Consider the following 17,624-nt stretch of genomic DNA (forward strand, 5'->3'; position numbering starts at 1 on the left):
TCTCCACGTCCAATGGCTCGTTACCCGCAGGCTTCCAAGTCTTGAAAAGGAGCGCCTTAACCAGTGTAACCCTATCAAGACTTACGAGCTTGATGCGCCTATCCTTGTTCGTCCCAGCCGTTCCTTAACTGCGGTTGCTGCACCTCTTCCTGGCACTCACCTGAACGACTTTGTGTTACCTACTGTGGCTGCCCCTCTTCCTTGTATCCTCCTGCACGACTACGTTGCCTAGCCGTATGCCTGGTCTAAGGTTCGACGCCAAAAATCAACAACAACAAGTTCATATTAAAACGCTAAAGAGTTTTTTGTTTGTTTGTTTGAACGCGCTAATCTCAAGAATTACTAGTTTGATTGAAATAATTATTTTTGTATTGAATAGCTCATAAATTGAGGAAGGTTATATAAACCTAAAAGCGCCCCTTTCGGGGGCCCCCCCACTTAAGCACAACTCCGTCGAAGTCAAAAACCTAGGAGACTCTCCTAGGTTTAATGGGCAACCAATGAAGCCATTAAAGCAATAAAATCTTTTGTAGGAATTATTTCTGATTTAAAATCTAATTCTACTGGCCTAAAAGTTTTTGTGACAAGATCTATACTACAAGTAATGAGACAAAATCAAATAATTTATTACAGACATAATAGATTCAAGTTAAATACAGTACGGGTTAAGAATAGAAAGATACTTACAGTTGGGAAGTATTTGTCAAGCATCTATCCGAGTGAGCATGAAATTTAATAACAGACCAGAGTTAGTTATGCAATTGATGTAAAAAGCAAAAGACAAGATTAGTACGAATATTTTTAATTTAATAAAAATGAGAATTCATTTTGCTAGGCTTGGAAAAATGAGTTTTTGATTGTCTTGAAATAGTTTTGCTTTCATAAATATTTTTTTAGGCTTAAGCAAGGAGAAGCGCACATAAATAGAGCATCCAGAAGCTTCTTGTCGCTGCGGTAGTTATCAAAGTAATTCTAAATGACGTTAACAAAATGCACACGTAGATATGACCGCTCTGTGAAACGTTCGGTCCTTACACCGAACGCGTATCTGTACCTGTAGCGCGGATGCGCGCCATTATTTTGTCTTATCGATGCATTTTATCGATTTTTCGTTTAAAATCGTTTATTCGATTACATCGTGGCGCGCATCCTAGGCCGGCTGGTTGTAATGCTGCGTGCACATAGGGTGGGGGTGGGGGTGGTATACGTACCTGTTTTATTTTCTATTTATTAATTTAGGGACTTTTACATAGTATGTCAGTCCCATCATAACTTAATCGTAAACTAAATAACCAAAAAATTAAAAATAACTAAACAATAAAAAGAACGAGTAACTGTCACTGGAGGATCACGGAAGCCACGTACCTGGTTGTACTGGATCTCGGTGTCGAGCTGGCCCAGCTTGTACTTCTCCTGCAGGCGCACGCACGGCGGCTGCGAGCACTGCGCCAGCGTCGCCAGCAGTTGGCCCTTCACCTTGCGCAGCCCTGGTAGTAATAATGGTGGATTAGTAGCCGTTGAGGATGAGTGGACGCACATGGGTGTAGGCAATGAGGGTTTTCGCGAATGAAAAATCCGCCAGATGGCAATACATAGACGCGTGGTCCAATATCCAAATGCTGCGTGATTGGTGGATTTTGACATATCTGTCAATGTCATGTCAAAAATAACCAATCATGCAGCATTTCGACCTCGCGTCTACGTATTGCCATCTAAGCGGATCTTTCGTTCGCGAAAACCCTTATTGAAACAAAACAGTGTGTCACGTCGAATCTTCTCAAGGAGTTCGCGTGTTACAGTGTCTTAGGCAGGGTACTCACTTGCCATTTAGCACATAACTAAGCATGTAACATAACCAACCTTCAAGTGAGTACGGCTCGTCCACGGTCATCGCATATCTGGCTGCGAGCTCCTGAATCCTACTGCGAGCCGCCTTTGTGCTCGCAGTGATACCACTCGGCGGGTCGCTGCGATCTCCCTGCGAACCACGCGCGAGCAGCTCGCAGCGGGCTCGTGCCTATGTACTCACTTGATACAGTATCTGATACATTACATGCTAAAGCCCGGTCTGTGAGCACGTAGTATTTTGTTCAATGATCCCTAGCTACCCATCCTTATCGCTCGCGCGTAATATTGCTGTCGCGACTGTGCGACTGGCACCCGCAGTGAGTGTGCGAAGCAGCAGCAGCTTTATGCAGGGTACTCATCTAAAGCCTGGTCCGAGAGCACGTAGAATTTTGTCCAATGACCCCAAGCTACCCATCCTTATCGCTCGCCCGTAATTATGTTGCTGTCGCGCTCGCACACTCACTGCGGGCGCCCGTCGCTCAGATGCTCACAGACCAGATTATACACGGCTTAAGCCTGGTCCGTGAGCACGTAGTATCCCGTCCAATGACCCCAAGCTACCCATCCCTATCGCTCGCGCGTAATTATGTTGCTGTCACGACTGTGCGATGGGCGCCCTCAGTGAGTGTGCGAAGCAGCAGCAGCTTTAAGCAGGGTACTCATCTAAAGCCTGGTCCGTGAGCACGTAGAATTTTGTCCAATGACCCCAAGCTACCCATCCTTATCGCTCAGGTGCTCACAGACCAGACTATACACGGCTAAAGCCTGGTCCGTGAGCACGTAGAATCCCGTCCAATGACCCCAAGCTACCCATCCCTATCGCTCGCGCGTAATTATGTTGCTATCGCGCTCGCACACTCACTGCGGGTGCCCGTCGCACAGTCGTGACAGCAACATAATTACGCGCGAGCGATAGGGATGGGTAGCTTGGGGTCATTGGACAAAATTCAGGTGCTCACAGACCAGACTATACACGGCCAGATGAGTACGTTGCTTAAAGCTGCTGCTGCTTCACGCGGGCGGGTCGCTCACCCGAGTTGAGCTGGTCGGCGTGCGCGCGCAGCCGCAGCGTGAGGCGGCGCACGGCGCGCAGGTCGGCCGCCACGCCGTCCAGCCGCTGCACCATGGTGTTCAGCGTCGTCACCGACACCGCGCGCGAGAACTCGCCCAGCTGCACCGACACCGTCATGCCTGTACCTGGGGAACACAAGGCTACCGTCAACCATCGGTGGATACATTGAGAACCTCTTAGCTACTTAATCATTCGACCCTTGTTGGCGCTTCTCGGGTCCTCGGGCTTCATCGACATCGATCGGCCATCATCGGCTCCGCGCGAAGCGCCGGCGCTCTCCGTACGTGCCCAACGCCCACTCAGCCTCTCGACCGTCACCGGTGTCAGACGCGGCCCTCCCACGTATACAGGGTGGAAACGATAAGTGATCTCACTCGATAATTTCTAAACCATACAAGATATCGAAAAACTGGTTACTGACCCTGAAAGTGCTTTACGAACTCTTTCAAACGGTACCAATAACAGGTTACAGAATAAACTGGAAGTATCTGAAAATTCAATGTTTCCAGCTTCCATACTAAATGTATGCCAACCACACAATATTAAGTGTAATTTTTATAAAATTAAATAATGAACCTAAAAAAAACTCGTAAATTGCATTTTTATTTAAAATTATTCAAGGAAAAAATTAGTTTTAGGCTTTACTTGCTATAAAGTGTTGTATCAAGTATCAAGAGATGAGTGCCATGGCTGTGGTAGTACTAAATGTATGGGGGATGGAAACATTGGATTTTTGGATAGATCCAGTTTATTCTGTAACTTAATATTGATACCGTTGGATAGAGCTCGTGAAGCACTTTTAGGATCAGTAACCAGTTTTACGATACCTTCTGTAGTTTTTAATATTATGAGGCTGTACCAAATGTATGGAAGCCGGAAACATTGAATTTTCGGATAGATTCAGTTTATTCTGTAACCTGTTATTGGTGCCGTTTGAAAGAGCTCGTAAAGCACTTTCAGGATCAGGAACCAGTTTTTTGATATCTTGTATGGTTTAGAAATAATCGAGTGAGATCACTTATCGTTTCCACCCTGTATATTTACGATATATTTTATATTATACCTATGAAATACAGTCCGCCTTTAATTTACATATCTGAAGTCTAGTCAGACCCTAACAACCCTCGACAGTGCCACCGAGACAAAGGATGTGCGGGCCCGGCGCCTCGCCCGCGCTCGTCTCCGGCCGCGAGTCGTGTCCCTGCAGGATGTGCGACTCACTGGCCAGCAGCCCGTTGAGCTTGTGCTCGAGCTCCTGGTAGTTGGTGACGAGCAGCCAGCGCGCGTGGGCCTGCGTGGCGTTGAGGAAGGCGCGCGTGTCCCGCAGCCCCGCCCGCAGCGAGCCCGGCGCCTCGCCCGCGCTCGTCTCCAGCTGCGAGTCCGTCGCGAACGCGCACACCACGCCGAATCTGCAAGCGATGTTACCTTTATTGTACTTTCTCCAACATTATCCCACAAAACACATTTTTTTAAAGTAAGTTTTTCTTTTGCTACTATAGTCTGGTCCGTGAGCACGTAGAATTTTGTCCAATGACCCCAAGCTACCCATACTTATCGCTCGCGCGTAATTATGTTGCTATCGCGCTCGCACACTCACTGCGGGCGCCCGTCGCACAGTCGCGACAGCAATATAATTACGCGCGAGCGATAAGGATGGGTAGCTAGGGGTCATTGGACAAAAATCTACGTGCTCACGGACCGGGCTTTAAGAAATCTATAGTTTTTTATGTAAAATGTTGCCAAGGCACTGTGAAAAAGTAATATTCATAAAATGATAATTAAAGTACATACCTAGTTCCAATCAGAATGTTAAGAAAGAAAATAAACCATTTATTTATTCTAAACGATTGATGATGATGGTGATGAAAAAGCTACCAAAATGTGGTGAGGGAAATCCCTCAGTGAAATATCTGTAATCTTTTATTGCTTGTAATAAAATTTATGTAAATATCATTATCTTACAAGGTTTTTATCTAAATCTGAATGAAGATTATTTTGCTTTTTCATGCTGATGTCTGTTATCCCTGCAATGATTGTTATCAAAATATCTCCGTTATGTCTTCTTGATTCATAGCGCAAGTACGAGTGAACTTACAGGAAGAGCGTGAGCAGGCCGATGAGCACGATGGCGAGGATGCCCTTGAGGCAGGCGTCGTACTTGCGGTCGAAGGCGCGCCGCCGCCGCCCCGAGCGGCACCAGTAGCAGCAGCACCAGAACAGCCTGCCGGAACCAACGCATTTTAATAAAGAACTACAAAAACTGAGTGTTAGGCACTTTCTACATTTCCACTACCCATGTGGGGCCACAAAAAATCTCGAGTCCCGCGAGAGTAGGTTTGTAAATAACTGAGTTTTATGAGTTCTGACATAGTCATAGCCATAGGATTAGCAAGCTGAAGTAGCAATGGGCAGGGCACATAGTACGCAGAACCGACGGCCGAGGCAGCAAGGTTCTGGAGTGGAGGCCTCGTACCACCATAATGTCCACCAAGATGTCCACAAACAAGGTGGACCGACGACCTGATAAAGCTAGCGGGAAGGTGTTGGATGCAGACCGCCACCAACCGGCAATTGTGGAAATCATTGGGGGGAGGCCTATGTTCAGTAGTGGACATCCTATGGCTGAAAATTATGATGATGATGATGAGTTTTAACGCAGGCTAAACCATAGGCAGGTGCCTCTAGCATTCATTCGCTTGCGTTTCCTCTTTCCTCGCGAGCGTATCAGAACCATGGACCTATAAAAAAAGGCGGACGGAACTCGCGCTACAACAAAACTGTGACGCAAAATTTTGGCGTTTGTCTATTGTGTGAGTGAATTTAGGGATGCCATGATAGCCAAAACATTTTACCCATTTATCTTAAGAAAAACATAGATGGGCAGATATGTTACTTGGAAATGTAGACGAAATTATATCGTGCCATTTGAAAAGGATGAAAGATGAATACGTTGAGTAAGACGCGAAATTTTCAAATTTTCTTACTTTGTTTGCAAGTCAGTGTCAGGTACGATTCACGCAGTTACAAATGATCAATCTTGTGTACCTACGTAATCATAATCTTATGTATCATCAATATTATTATCTCTGATAGATTTTAACATACAACCTGACACTGACTTGCAAAAATATAAGAAAATTTGAATTTCGCAGTTCCACCCCCTAGGGAAGGATCAAATCTGCCTACGAAAATATATCCCATTAAAACACAGTTATTAAGATAAATTATTTTATTTCAATAGTATGCGTAATAAACACCTAAAAAGTCTTAAAATTATAGTTTTCCCACTTTTCGGGTAATTTTCCCACGTAAATAACTGAGAACACTGGCCTTTGACGTATTATTTTGTCGGGTGATTGACGTTTGATTTTAATATTTTAATGTTTATAAAATCGGGGAAATAAGTGATTAGATTATTAGTTTACCCGTGAAATGTGATTCCTTGATTTTTGTTCGTTCGATCAGAACGGTTTTTACACAATTTCACCACGCAAGACATGTCGTATTTGTGTTTTTTTTTAAATGTGTCAACTGTGTGAAGTTTGCACTCGAAGTGGTGTATCATGGTATGAATGTGTGCGTGCCGGCCTGTACGTACAGGCGAGCTGGTATATCCTAATGTCACAGTATTTTGTTGATGAGAATCCGTCCGACTTTTTTTATAGGTCCATGATCAGAACTAAATCTATCAGAGAAGGCGTGGTGTCTCACCCAGCGAGCGGCAGCGCGGCCACCAGCAGCGCCGCCAGCACCAGCACGGCCAGCGGCCCGGCGTAGTGCGCGGCCAACGCGCGCCACTCGCGCCGCGGCGACTCCACCTCCACGTTCCCGTCCGAGATCGACACGAATCCTGCAACCAACAGAAACCTGGGTCACTTTGGCACGACTATTGATAACTTACAAAATACTACACACCCTAATTTGCGAAAAAAAAATGTTTTAAACTATCATAGTCTATCATATTCTTTATTGCTCCATGTTGGTATACAAACGAAAAACTATCATGGTCGGTCACTAACAGAAAATTATTACTGATGGGATTGCTACCATGTATGTACCATAATACCAGAGTCTCCGATATTTCGGCACTGTTGCAAGCGCCATGATCACGGATTAACTGAAGAAACTAGCCGGTAAGATGTTATGGGCAGACATATCGGTCTACCCTCTTTCGCAGTTTCTTATTTTACGATTGGCTCCGGTACGACTTTTCACTAACTCACTATTTTCTCGTAACTTTTGAATTATCCGATGTTAGCACATTCGAATCACTGGGTTACAATTACAAATTAAGGTACTACATGGTAGCAATCCCAAAGGCAAAGCGTGCGTGCGACAAATATAGGTAGGTGTGCAACGAATCGGCAGATCTTCTTCCAATGTCGGCAATGCTGCACTGGTCTCTGACCATTAGGTTACACACAAGTTCTTTTCATGGCTCCCTTCTAATTCAAAAATAAATCTAACATTATGAGTAAAGAAAACGAACAACAATTAGTGGACTGAAAATGTTGCACGAAAAGTATCTGACGGTTCTATTAGAACTGCGTGTCATTTTTTACAGCCTACCGACATTTATTGATCTCAAAATTAAATCAGTTTGTTCTTTAAAGTGACTCAGTATTTTAATACTTTAATGTATTTACAATCGAATACATTATTCGAACACATTCTAAAGGCGGTAATGTATCGATTATTTTCTCAGAGACATTGAGCGGTGTGCGACGGGTCTGGTCTCTAGCAGTCAGAACCCGGATGTTTGGCAGCCGAGTCGCGCGCAGAATGACACCAACTGGCGGCTTTCCTTGAAACGCGTCACGCGACAATTATTGCCATTCCTGTACGAGAAATGCACCAGCCGAACAGTAAAGTTTCCTAAGAACTGTTACTGAATAAATATCTATTGCTTTTACAAACTGTTATTGTGCTGTTATGATGAACACTGTCTCACAGGATTTGTATTGTAGGTAGTTGTTACTCTGTAATCACAAAACTACCTACACTTGGAATAAATATTTGTAAATTAGGTCATTGATAGACTTGAATATCCATTTTTTTTTATCCACAGCGAGGTAAGTGATGATCAGGCCGAAGGTGGAAGCGATAAATAAATAACTACCATTTCCAGTTAAAGTTGATCTAGCACTGGTTGCAAACAACATTAAGAAGCAGAATGAGGTCGTCCAACTTGTTTTAAATTTCTATCGGCGACCCGTTCAAGAATATGTTCTATACAACGAGAAAAAGAGCAAGATGCGAGCACACCGCGCTCGCATCTTGACCAAGAGCTTTATGCAACTAGTGAAACCCGAGAAGTCCATTTAGTTAAACTATTTCCCCGCAGCTCTCAACTATCAGACCTCGCCTTCAATTGCATCTCATCAGTGCGCGAACTAATTTGATAGCCCTTATTCTGCACCTGCTACACCAATGTGAGCTTTATCTACTAGAGATAAAGATCACATTCATCAGTGGGCACAGATAACGCGTTCGTCCGTTGTAGCCAATTTATTGTCTCGAAACGAACGGACAACTGTTAACTGTTCAATTTGATCAATTGCCGCTGGACGAGCTACTTACAGCGGAAGATGCACAATGATTCACGCATCAAGATGTTTATTAAATACTCAAAAGATATTTGTCAGTCACCATTGTGTGAGAAACAGTTTCCTTTAGTTAATAACACGTTAAGTATTATGTCTTCACAATTTATACAAACTTACTCGTTTGTTTTGATTTGGGTTTTAGTCCAGTCATTACGTACATTCAAAAAAGAAAATGAATTTGCGCTTCTAATTTTTTAATATGTTGTAGGGGATACCTAGAAAAGCTTAACTTGAGATTGTCGACCAAGCTTTCCTAGGAGCTTTCGCCGCCATGTTGAAAAAAGGGGTAAAATTTGTTTTTCGGCAATAACTCGGCTATCCGATGAGACTCGAAAATTTTTGTAGGACACTTTTTGTAGCTTTCTTTGTGCTCTACAATAACGCCCGAACCATTTTTAGCGTATCATGCATCGTTATCGAGATATCGATCGATAAAGTCAAAAATTTTGGACACAAATTATTTCGGAATAATTAAATAATTAACGTCAGATACGTACAACATAACTTTGAAGGAAAGGTTGCAATCATATTCGACGGTTATCCGACTGATATGACACTCGCTGGAACGAAAACTTCGGAAAGAGTACGACGTTCGAGAAAAAACCAATCGCCGGAGTTCACATTCGATGAGACAACTACTCCAAAAGTTAGCCAGGAGAAGTTTCTCACAAGGGATCAAAACAAGAACCAACTAATACAAATGCTTTGCCGTTACTTAAAAAAAAGTAATTAAAAGTAATTAAATTTTACTTTTTACTTTTTAATTAATTATTTAATTATTTCGGAATTTTTCATATTTATTAAGACCCAAAGAAAAAAAAAGAAAAAAACAAAAATTGTGTCCAAAATTTTTGACTTTATCGATCGATATCTCGATAACGATGCATGATACGTTAAAAATGGTTCAGGCGTTATTGTAGAGCACAAAGAAAGCTACAAAAAGTGTCCTACAAAAATTTTCGAATCTCATCGGATAGCCGAGTTATTGCCGAAAAACAAATTTTAAGCGTTTTCCAAGATGGCGGCGAAAGCTCCTAGGAAAGCTTGGTCGACAATCTCAAGTTAAGCTTTTCTAGGTATCCCTTACAACATATTAAAAAATTAGAAGCGCAAATTCATTTTCTTTTATTTGCCTTTTTTTCGGACGAAATGACTGGACTATTTGGGTATTGGTCTAGAATACTCGTATTATTTTTTTACATTGCCAAAATCGATTGTTTTCTCAGCCATGCTTCCTGTCTTGCTGGTGTGAAGCTGCTAACCAAACAAGAACATCTGTCTGTCCCCGATCGGCCAACGAAAGTCTCGACCTCATATCAATATGACGTCACTGCGACGACGCTGCGGCCACGTGCTAAACAATTTCGAACGTCTCTCAACCGGCTCGTTGGTCTAGGGGTATGATTTTCGCTTAGGGTGCGAGAGGTCCCGGGTTCAAATCCCGGACGAGCCCAACCATCTTTTTGTTTTTTTTTTTTTGTTGACGCTAGAACAAAGGAACAAAATTGGATCGCAGAATGTTTTTAAAAACTTTTTATTCCAATACAAATCTTAATGAGAGTTTAAAAAAAAATACTATAAAATAAATAAACATTGTATTAACATTGTAGCATCGTATTATTAACAACACGGAAGTTGTTTGTAATAGATTTCCTATTAATCCCCAAACTTGTTGGCTTGATGAAATAAATGATAAAAAGTTACGTCACAATTCATCAAGTGCATGATTTGTTTTACACACAATAACACGATAATTAGCGTAAGATTACATATTCGCGAGGTGAGCAGATGCAATCAGTGCGGCCTTGGCCGTGCGTGTGCGGCGCGCTGCGGCGCGTCGCGCTCGGCTGCGCATACGCGCATCCGCTGCGGTAACGATGCGGATTTAAATACGGGTGCTTAAAAATATACTACATATCTCAAGGGAATATTTTTGCTGATGAATGCTTAAAAAATCTTCAAAATGTTATGACCTCCACTCAAAAAGTAAAACGTGAATCATCTCGCCACACACATTATTTTTTTACACACAGTAAAAACCCAGAAGCTTTTAACAACTTTTTAAAATTAAAAAATAATGGGTCTGAGATCTGAACTGAATGTAATCTACTTTTGTTAAAAAAATCTACATTTTATTTTTACTATTGAAAATCACACGCTTTACAAACTCATTCATGTTAAAAAAATTAATTACATAGAACGGACGAATTTGAAGGTAAGCTCCAAAGTACTTTGGGTATCGTTATTATTATATTACGGGAAGTATCATTATCAGTTTACGTTGTGATTAATTCATGAAACAATAGAAATTTTATGTAAAAAAATCCACGAGCGTGTGAAAAGTTCAGGATTATTCCCACAACATTGGTGTCGAGTGCGCCGGAGTTGGTGCAGTGTTGATGTAATAATCGCCTCGCCTTGATCTGGTTCCGTTCACGCCACAATATCGGCTTCGAAATAAGCAAACGTGAACTATTTACAATTCCTAGTAAACATTACTTCGTTCTGAGTTGTTGTGAAAGTAATAATAGTCCAATTTGTCATCATATAACGAATTCAAATGCGAATATTCTAGCTTTTTCTGTGCCTTGTTACCACTTTCTCTTGCAATCACACCTGTTAACATCAGGTGTAGATGCAATCTATGGTAAGAACATCATACCTACCCAGTATTTTTTTCCACCCTATTCACTCTCGCCTTGAATAGACTCAAGATTAAAATTAGTGACTAATTTATTTAATAAAGAAGTAAACGGGTATAAATATTAAACCGAACTTGTCAAAGCTTGTATGTATAATCGAAAAAATGACAAAGAACCTAAAATTAGCATTATCGCTTTAAAGGTCGTGTCTCTGATAAATATGGTTTGTGTTCGTAATGGTCGTATCAGTGTCTCGCCACGTTATTCAAGTATGAAATCAAGTGACTAATTATGTTCAACAAAAATAACAGACCACACTAAATCAACAATTTACTTATAAATTATCTACTGTCAATGTATCAAGTAGTAGTCTTCTCTTACAAAGCTTCGAAGAGCCCCTTTGGAAGCTTTAACGTGCAACTCGCCTTGCTCGACAAGATGAAAGCCCTCTTTAAAATGCAAATTAGATGAATCTATTTTAGAAACGCTAGAACTTGCAAAGCTTTATTTAATGTCTCGCCGTTAAGGTTCGGCCAAACCAACGCGATCTCACGCGATCAACCGGCGTGCAGCGATGGCGATCAATGCATTTAGGTCTGGTCACCATCGCTGCACGCCGGCTGATCGCGGTGTGATCGCGTTGGTTTGGCCGAACCTTTACTACTTGCATGTTATGCAAATTACAGATAGGTTATCTATAAAGTATACCACAAACAAAAAATACAATAAAAATATGAACACAGTTAAATGCGCCAAAAAGGCAAAGGTCGTAGCTTGGCTGATATCTTCAGTCAGATCGAGGGCGCCCTCCGGACCGGAATTTGTATAGGTTACCAAGTCCCGAGGTGTTCAGTTCACGAGGGCCTGGAGGACCCTCCTGAGCACTCGGACCTCGTTACAGAGGTGTCGCCCTTGCCGCGGGCCGCGGGTCAAGGGCCATTGGAACATTGACTTACACCCAAAATTGACATTACTCGAACTTTTCTTCGTTATTTTTATTTTAAAATGAATAAAGAATACTAATATGCAAAAGCATTTATAGGTAGGTACTTTAAGTTTTTTTTAAATACCAGTCAATGCATGACACAAAAATATAAAAATATTTTTCCCGTACCGGGAATCGAACCCGAGCCTCCTGGGTGAAAGCCAGGTATCCTAGCCACTAGACCATACGGGATACATTCTCTGGAGACGAATTTCTTGTACCGTTTTGGTAGAAGTGTAGTAGACTTCTACGCATGAAACAGCCGGGTTAATTTTCTTGTTTACCATGGCTGATTGCATATTGTTCGTATCAAAAATTTTTTTTTCAGGCTACATACAAAGCATCGCTATTTTGCTTTCCAAAATAGCGATGCTTTGTATGTAGCCTGTTGCTCGATGCCGGGCTGCGCAGAGCAGGGCGCGGGCGGGGCGGGAGGGCGGGGTGGGGAGCCCTTTGTGGGTGCATGCGATCGATAGCAGCAACACAAACAGACAGCGGCGCGGACCCTCGCCAAGTCTCATACCGACAGCATCCGATGCACCGTCTGGGGTTTCACATTCACCCGCCAATTACAACCCTCCTCGTGTAAATGATGCGATGGAATTTTATCGTTTTTAACACTAAATTTAGCATTCAGTTTGAATTTTAATCATCCAAATCATAAACATTTTATTGCAGAAATAACAACGGAAGGTTTTACGATATGGCTATCTTTCCGATAAAATATACATTATTTTAACATTTGTATCAGTTTGAATATATTACGTGTGTATTTTATTATAATATAATTAAATAGCTCGTTAACAATTTTAAATCAACCTAGATCGTTTGCTACATTAAACGTTAGCAAACCACGAGTCTGCCAACAGCCCTCATTACGGACGCAACGTCTGATGTTCGGACAAGTTAATTAGTCACACACTTCAAGCTTCAATAAACAACTGTTATTATTGGGAACGTGTTGAAATTAACACAGTTCATTAATTAATTAATAATTACAGACTATTTTCGTCACACAAAGCTAAGTATTTATGTAATGTAATGTAACTGCTACTGCCCAAAGAAGATAATTATACCAGAAGTTTTGGTGGAGGCGCAAGTGCAAGTTAACATAAACAATTGAACAAACTACTCATAAAATTACATTTAAATATTTAGATAAACTATAGACAGAAAAGTTACCCCAAATTAATCTCAAATATAAATGACACCAATGAGTGATTGCGGGAATGTTGCGCTAATCTTCAACGCCTAGAAATCGACAGATTATAGTTACCCTCAACCTCAACATGAATCGGTTTCAAAGTGCAGAATGCACAAAGTGGAGATTCACTGCACTCGTAACTCGTACGTTACAAAGAAGTTCTCCGGGCCGATACAATCTGCGAGAGCATCGCGCGCCGGCACTCAGCGCCAGCCACAAGCACAACGCGGGAACAAAGCGGCTGCCGATCAGATTGGGATCGAGACAAGTGCGAGACAAAGAAGAGCTACTTCAGTGAAATACGCAACTTTCCCAAAGGAGACAACGAAGGGGGCAGGCACTGATAATATAGAGACAAAGTAATTTATATCGAACTAGCTTTCCGCCCGCGGCTTCGCCCGCGTGGAATTTTGTCTGTCACAGAAAAACTTTATCACGCGCGTCCCTGTTTCAAAAACCGGGATAAAAACTATCCTATGTTCTTTCCCGGGACTCAAACTATCTCTTTGCCAAATTTCATCAAAATCGGTTGCGAGGTTTAAGCGGGAAAGCGTAACAGACAGACAGACAGACAGACAGACAGACAGACAGAGTTACTTTCGCATTTATAATATTAGTTGGGATTAGGTACCTGAGTAGAAGTAGTAGATATTGTACGTGTATTACTAGACGTAAGTAGATCATATTCATCAATCGCACGCAATCAACTCACTCAAATTATTATTACAAGGAACTTCACTTCCCACAATTTTGCGAGTAAGTCAATAATGATCACGCACGAAGAATTCTTATAACCGGAACATAGAAACTTAGTAGAGAAATGGCAGATGCGGCGTTTAGTAAGCAAGCAAAGTCCGGATCTAACAAACAAAGACGGAGCATGTGCAGATAGCATGTAGGACAGGGAGTGCTTACAGGAGCTTTGTAAGATGTTCGACACAAATGACAAATAATACAGTAACGTCATCAGGGCAATCAACGAATTCAAAGAAAGAAAGACAAATTAATTATAATTCAGCACCGCGCGTTAGGAACAGGTTTGGTCTATCTAGAGAAATTATTTTATAAATACCTATTAGCAATGAGTCAAATCGTTAAAAACCTAACTGTGAGGTTACTGCATGTGCGAGTGTATACCCCGGGTATGATGTAACGGGCACAGCAAACCTCTCGAGCGTTGATCCGCCGACTGCCACCCCGGAGCGGAGTGCATCAGTTTAGTATGCAGCGGCATGCGCGGCATGTGTGCACTGCGAATCAAACGCACTGGAGCTTCTTGAAGCTTCGAACGCGGATGGGCTAGTCGCAAATACTACGCTCATAACTAAGTTGGCGCCCAACATGGAACATTCAAAATAAAACAGTTCTAATATAGCTTAATATAGAGCTTTGTAAAATGCTGAATTCATACAATGAGGCAATATACACAGTTATTGGAGAAAAGCAAACTAAACTCAACAGAAAGGAAAATCGATACGTCACACACACTTGCCACGTCCTCGAATTATTGGTCTGACTGAAAGTTTTCAGCATTCGAGCATGAATTTCATTTCATCACACAACGGTAGAAGTCATCAATTTTATCGTTCGAGCAAAAATACGTAATTACGTACTGTGTGAAAATATAAATGTTCTACGATATTATGCGTTATGAACCGATACTATAGAGGAACCTTATGAATCTACTGATTGATTAAATTTAGTATTCAAGATTGACTGAACGTCAAAGGCTATTGCAGAATTAAAACTGCAGCGCTTGAAGTCTAACCATTTAGCACCGGCCGACCAGCTCTGGTTTAAGTAAATTACTATCCTGCCATGGCCTACTGGCCGATATCCAACTCAGGTGATTCACACTCACAGCACAGATGTCACTTTCCAATCACATACTTATTGACGGCATTTTAAGATAAAAATGTTACTATCTCAAAAACAACGTTAGATGAAAACACGACGTAAGATTAAATGCCGAGTTTTGAAGGTCAAACAATATAGTACATACTCTTATTATTATGTTAGCTGTGATATTACATTTGCGCGATATTTCATAGAGCACAGGCAAACTTTTGGACTGCTCGTAAATCATTAAGCGCAGCACCATCTGGCGAATACACTGTCCATAATATTGCTACAACTCACAACATGGAAAGAATAAAAGGAGTCCTCTCAGACAAGTACATACGGGTATTATTAAATAGCAAGATGGAGCTGTATTTCTGTAAGCTGAATGAAATATGTACACAAAATATTCTAGACCGTCTAAAATACCAGCAACATTACGACACTTGTTGCTGCTAAAATGATAAACGCGAGACAGCTCTCAATTACGAGACAAATGTCGCAGAGTCATCTTCAATCAAAGCGGCATTATTGAATTCAATGACCCATTTCAACAATTTACTTAACCCGGCGTCAATGACGCTGGGTCATATTGACCCGAGGCATTTTCAAACGTTCATAATTTTTTTTTGCGTCCATTTTGTGGTTCGAGCGTTCGTATAGCTGGAGATAGAACCTCCCTAAATCAATTCCGTTAGTTAACGTATTGTGACTCCGCTTGCGTAGCGAGATACACAGGCTTCAAATTAAAACGGGTCATTATGACCCGGCGTCATCGGTGGCGCGGTGATTTTGTGACTTACTTTTATTCCCTTATTTTGTGTTTAGTGCTAGCTTATGTTGTTCTTTTTTAAGTTTTAGTCAAAATGTCTTTGTTAAATGACCCAGCAAGAATGTAGCGTTGCTGGAAGAGTCAGATTCCGAGATTGAAGAATTTCAGGCTGTAATAGCCAGAACTTAGAAATGGCAACGAATGTGAAAAAGACGCGAGTAATGGGGACTCAGTCTTCGGATAATCTCGAACTTGCATTAGTAGTTGCGGAAAGTGCGTCATGCCACATTTACATGCCCAGACCATTTGAATACATACTGCACCAGCTGCAGCAGTTCCATGGCTCTGAATGATGAAGTAGAAGACTGATCTCATTGTATCTGCATATAAAAAGTTGATTTTATCTCTTTTTCACTATATAACATTGTTGATTCCTATTAATACTAAAAATCTTTACCAAAAATAAAAAATATAGACTCAAATGTGTTTCTATACATGATTTTTTCATGTTTTGTTTAAAAATTCATAAAAAATTATTTACTTTATGTATTTGTTTTATTAGCTCAGTAAAGAACCCTTTATACATAGACAGTAATTAAAATTAAGATTACTTGCACAATATCCTGAAAAATGATCGATGACATGTGGGTCAATATGACCCGGGGTCATCGTCTTTGCAATTATTTTCACGTCATTGGCGCCGGGTTAAGCCTTTTGAAATTGTTCTTTCAAAACTTCGAGTTCGTCCCTCTTTTGGTCATCCCCTGGCGAAAGGAAAAATAGGTCAGAGTCAAGTAGGGTGATTTTACCAGGGGTTTGTAAAGTATTGAACAAATACAGGGTTGTCTGTCGGACAGAACATAAAATTATGCTCATAGTGTTCAGAGGAATTTAAAAATTCGCTTCCGTCTGTTGTGGTGTACCTGGAATAGTTTAAACAAGATTGTGTAGTTCTTAATATCAACAAAACCATTTCAATTAAAACTATAACTTCGTCCGTATTACTGATAGAACATATAGATTCTGTAAACTTGCCTGCCTCGCAGGGCCGTTGTAGATAAGTTTAGTGTTGGTACTTGGTACTCAATGGCCTGCGCGGGTCATTGAGTACGACGCGGAGGGTGGCCGCCACCGGACATTTGTGAACAACCTTGTGCGCCGTTACTTTACTGACACCTCATTGCCCACGGTGTAACTACCTTGAACCTACGCTCGAAATAGAAGGGAGCGTTGCGGTAGGTAAAATGGCTTCAAATCACTATTCTTTTTCAAAACAATTTATCTTCCTAAAACATTGCTAAACCTAAAATCTATAATTATGCATACCGTACCTACCTAGTATTTATTATTTTTGTAATACAGACATAAAGAAACTACAAACCTTAAATGGCTATAAGAATTCCTGAAAATCCACCTAGAAAGCGGCAATGGCCTGTCAATAAGCAGTTTCGCACAGCGCACACAGGTCTCTCCAACAATTTAGCACGTGTGTAAAGCGTGTAGAATCGCCAAAGCCTTATAGAAAAGCGTATAGAATCAGCTCGTGGACTTTCTATCGGGAAAGCGGGCCACTATCGATGGCTCGACTCTGCCGCGCTAATCAACGCCCAAGGCTTGTTAGTTAATTAACAGATTAGAGTAATAGCACTGGGCGTA

General features: G+C 41.5%; 1 protein-coding gene and 2 non-coding genes across 5 annotated transcripts in view; 1 reads left to right on the forward strand and 2 right to left on the reverse strand.

Annotated features, from left to right (window-relative positions):
• The window catches only part of LOC114353091 (prominin-like protein), a 68,441-nt gene that overhangs the window by 30,219 nt on the left and 20,598 nt on the right, over positions 1-17,624 (reverse strand). For all 3 annotated transcript variants that reach the window (XM_028304916.1, XM_028304917.1, XM_028304915.1), the window contains exons 2-6: positions 6,632-6,770; positions 5,016-5,141; positions 4,142-4,329; positions 2,881-3,045; positions 1,366-1,487 (exon numbers count right to left, since the gene is read on the reverse strand). In XM_028304916.1, coding sequence (XP_028160717.1) covers positions 1,366-1,487; positions 2,881-3,045; positions 4,142-4,329; positions 5,016-5,141; positions 6,632-6,770 — 740 coding nt within the window. The remainder of the gene's footprint in view (positions 1-1,365; positions 1,488-2,880; positions 3,046-4,141; positions 4,330-5,015; positions 5,142-6,631; positions 6,771-17,624) is intronic.
• TRNAP-AGG (transfer RNA proline (anticodon AGG)) lies at positions 9,908-9,979 on the forward strand. The gene has a single exon. It is a non-coding gene; the product is annotated as a tRNA-Pro (tRNA).
• Positions 12,274-12,345, reverse strand: TRNAE-UUC (transfer RNA glutamic acid (anticodon UUC)). Its single transcript has one exon. It is a non-coding gene; the product is annotated as a tRNA-Glu (tRNA).

The sequence above is a fragment of the Ostrinia furnacalis genome, unplaced genomic scaffold, assembly GCF_004193835.3.
Source record: "Ostrinia furnacalis isolate ACB-3 unplaced genomic scaffold, ASM419383v2 OfSCF1605, whole genome shotgun sequence".
In the NCBI taxonomy this organism is placed as follows: Eukaryota; Metazoa; Arthropoda; class Insecta; order Lepidoptera; family Crambidae; genus Ostrinia; species Ostrinia furnacalis.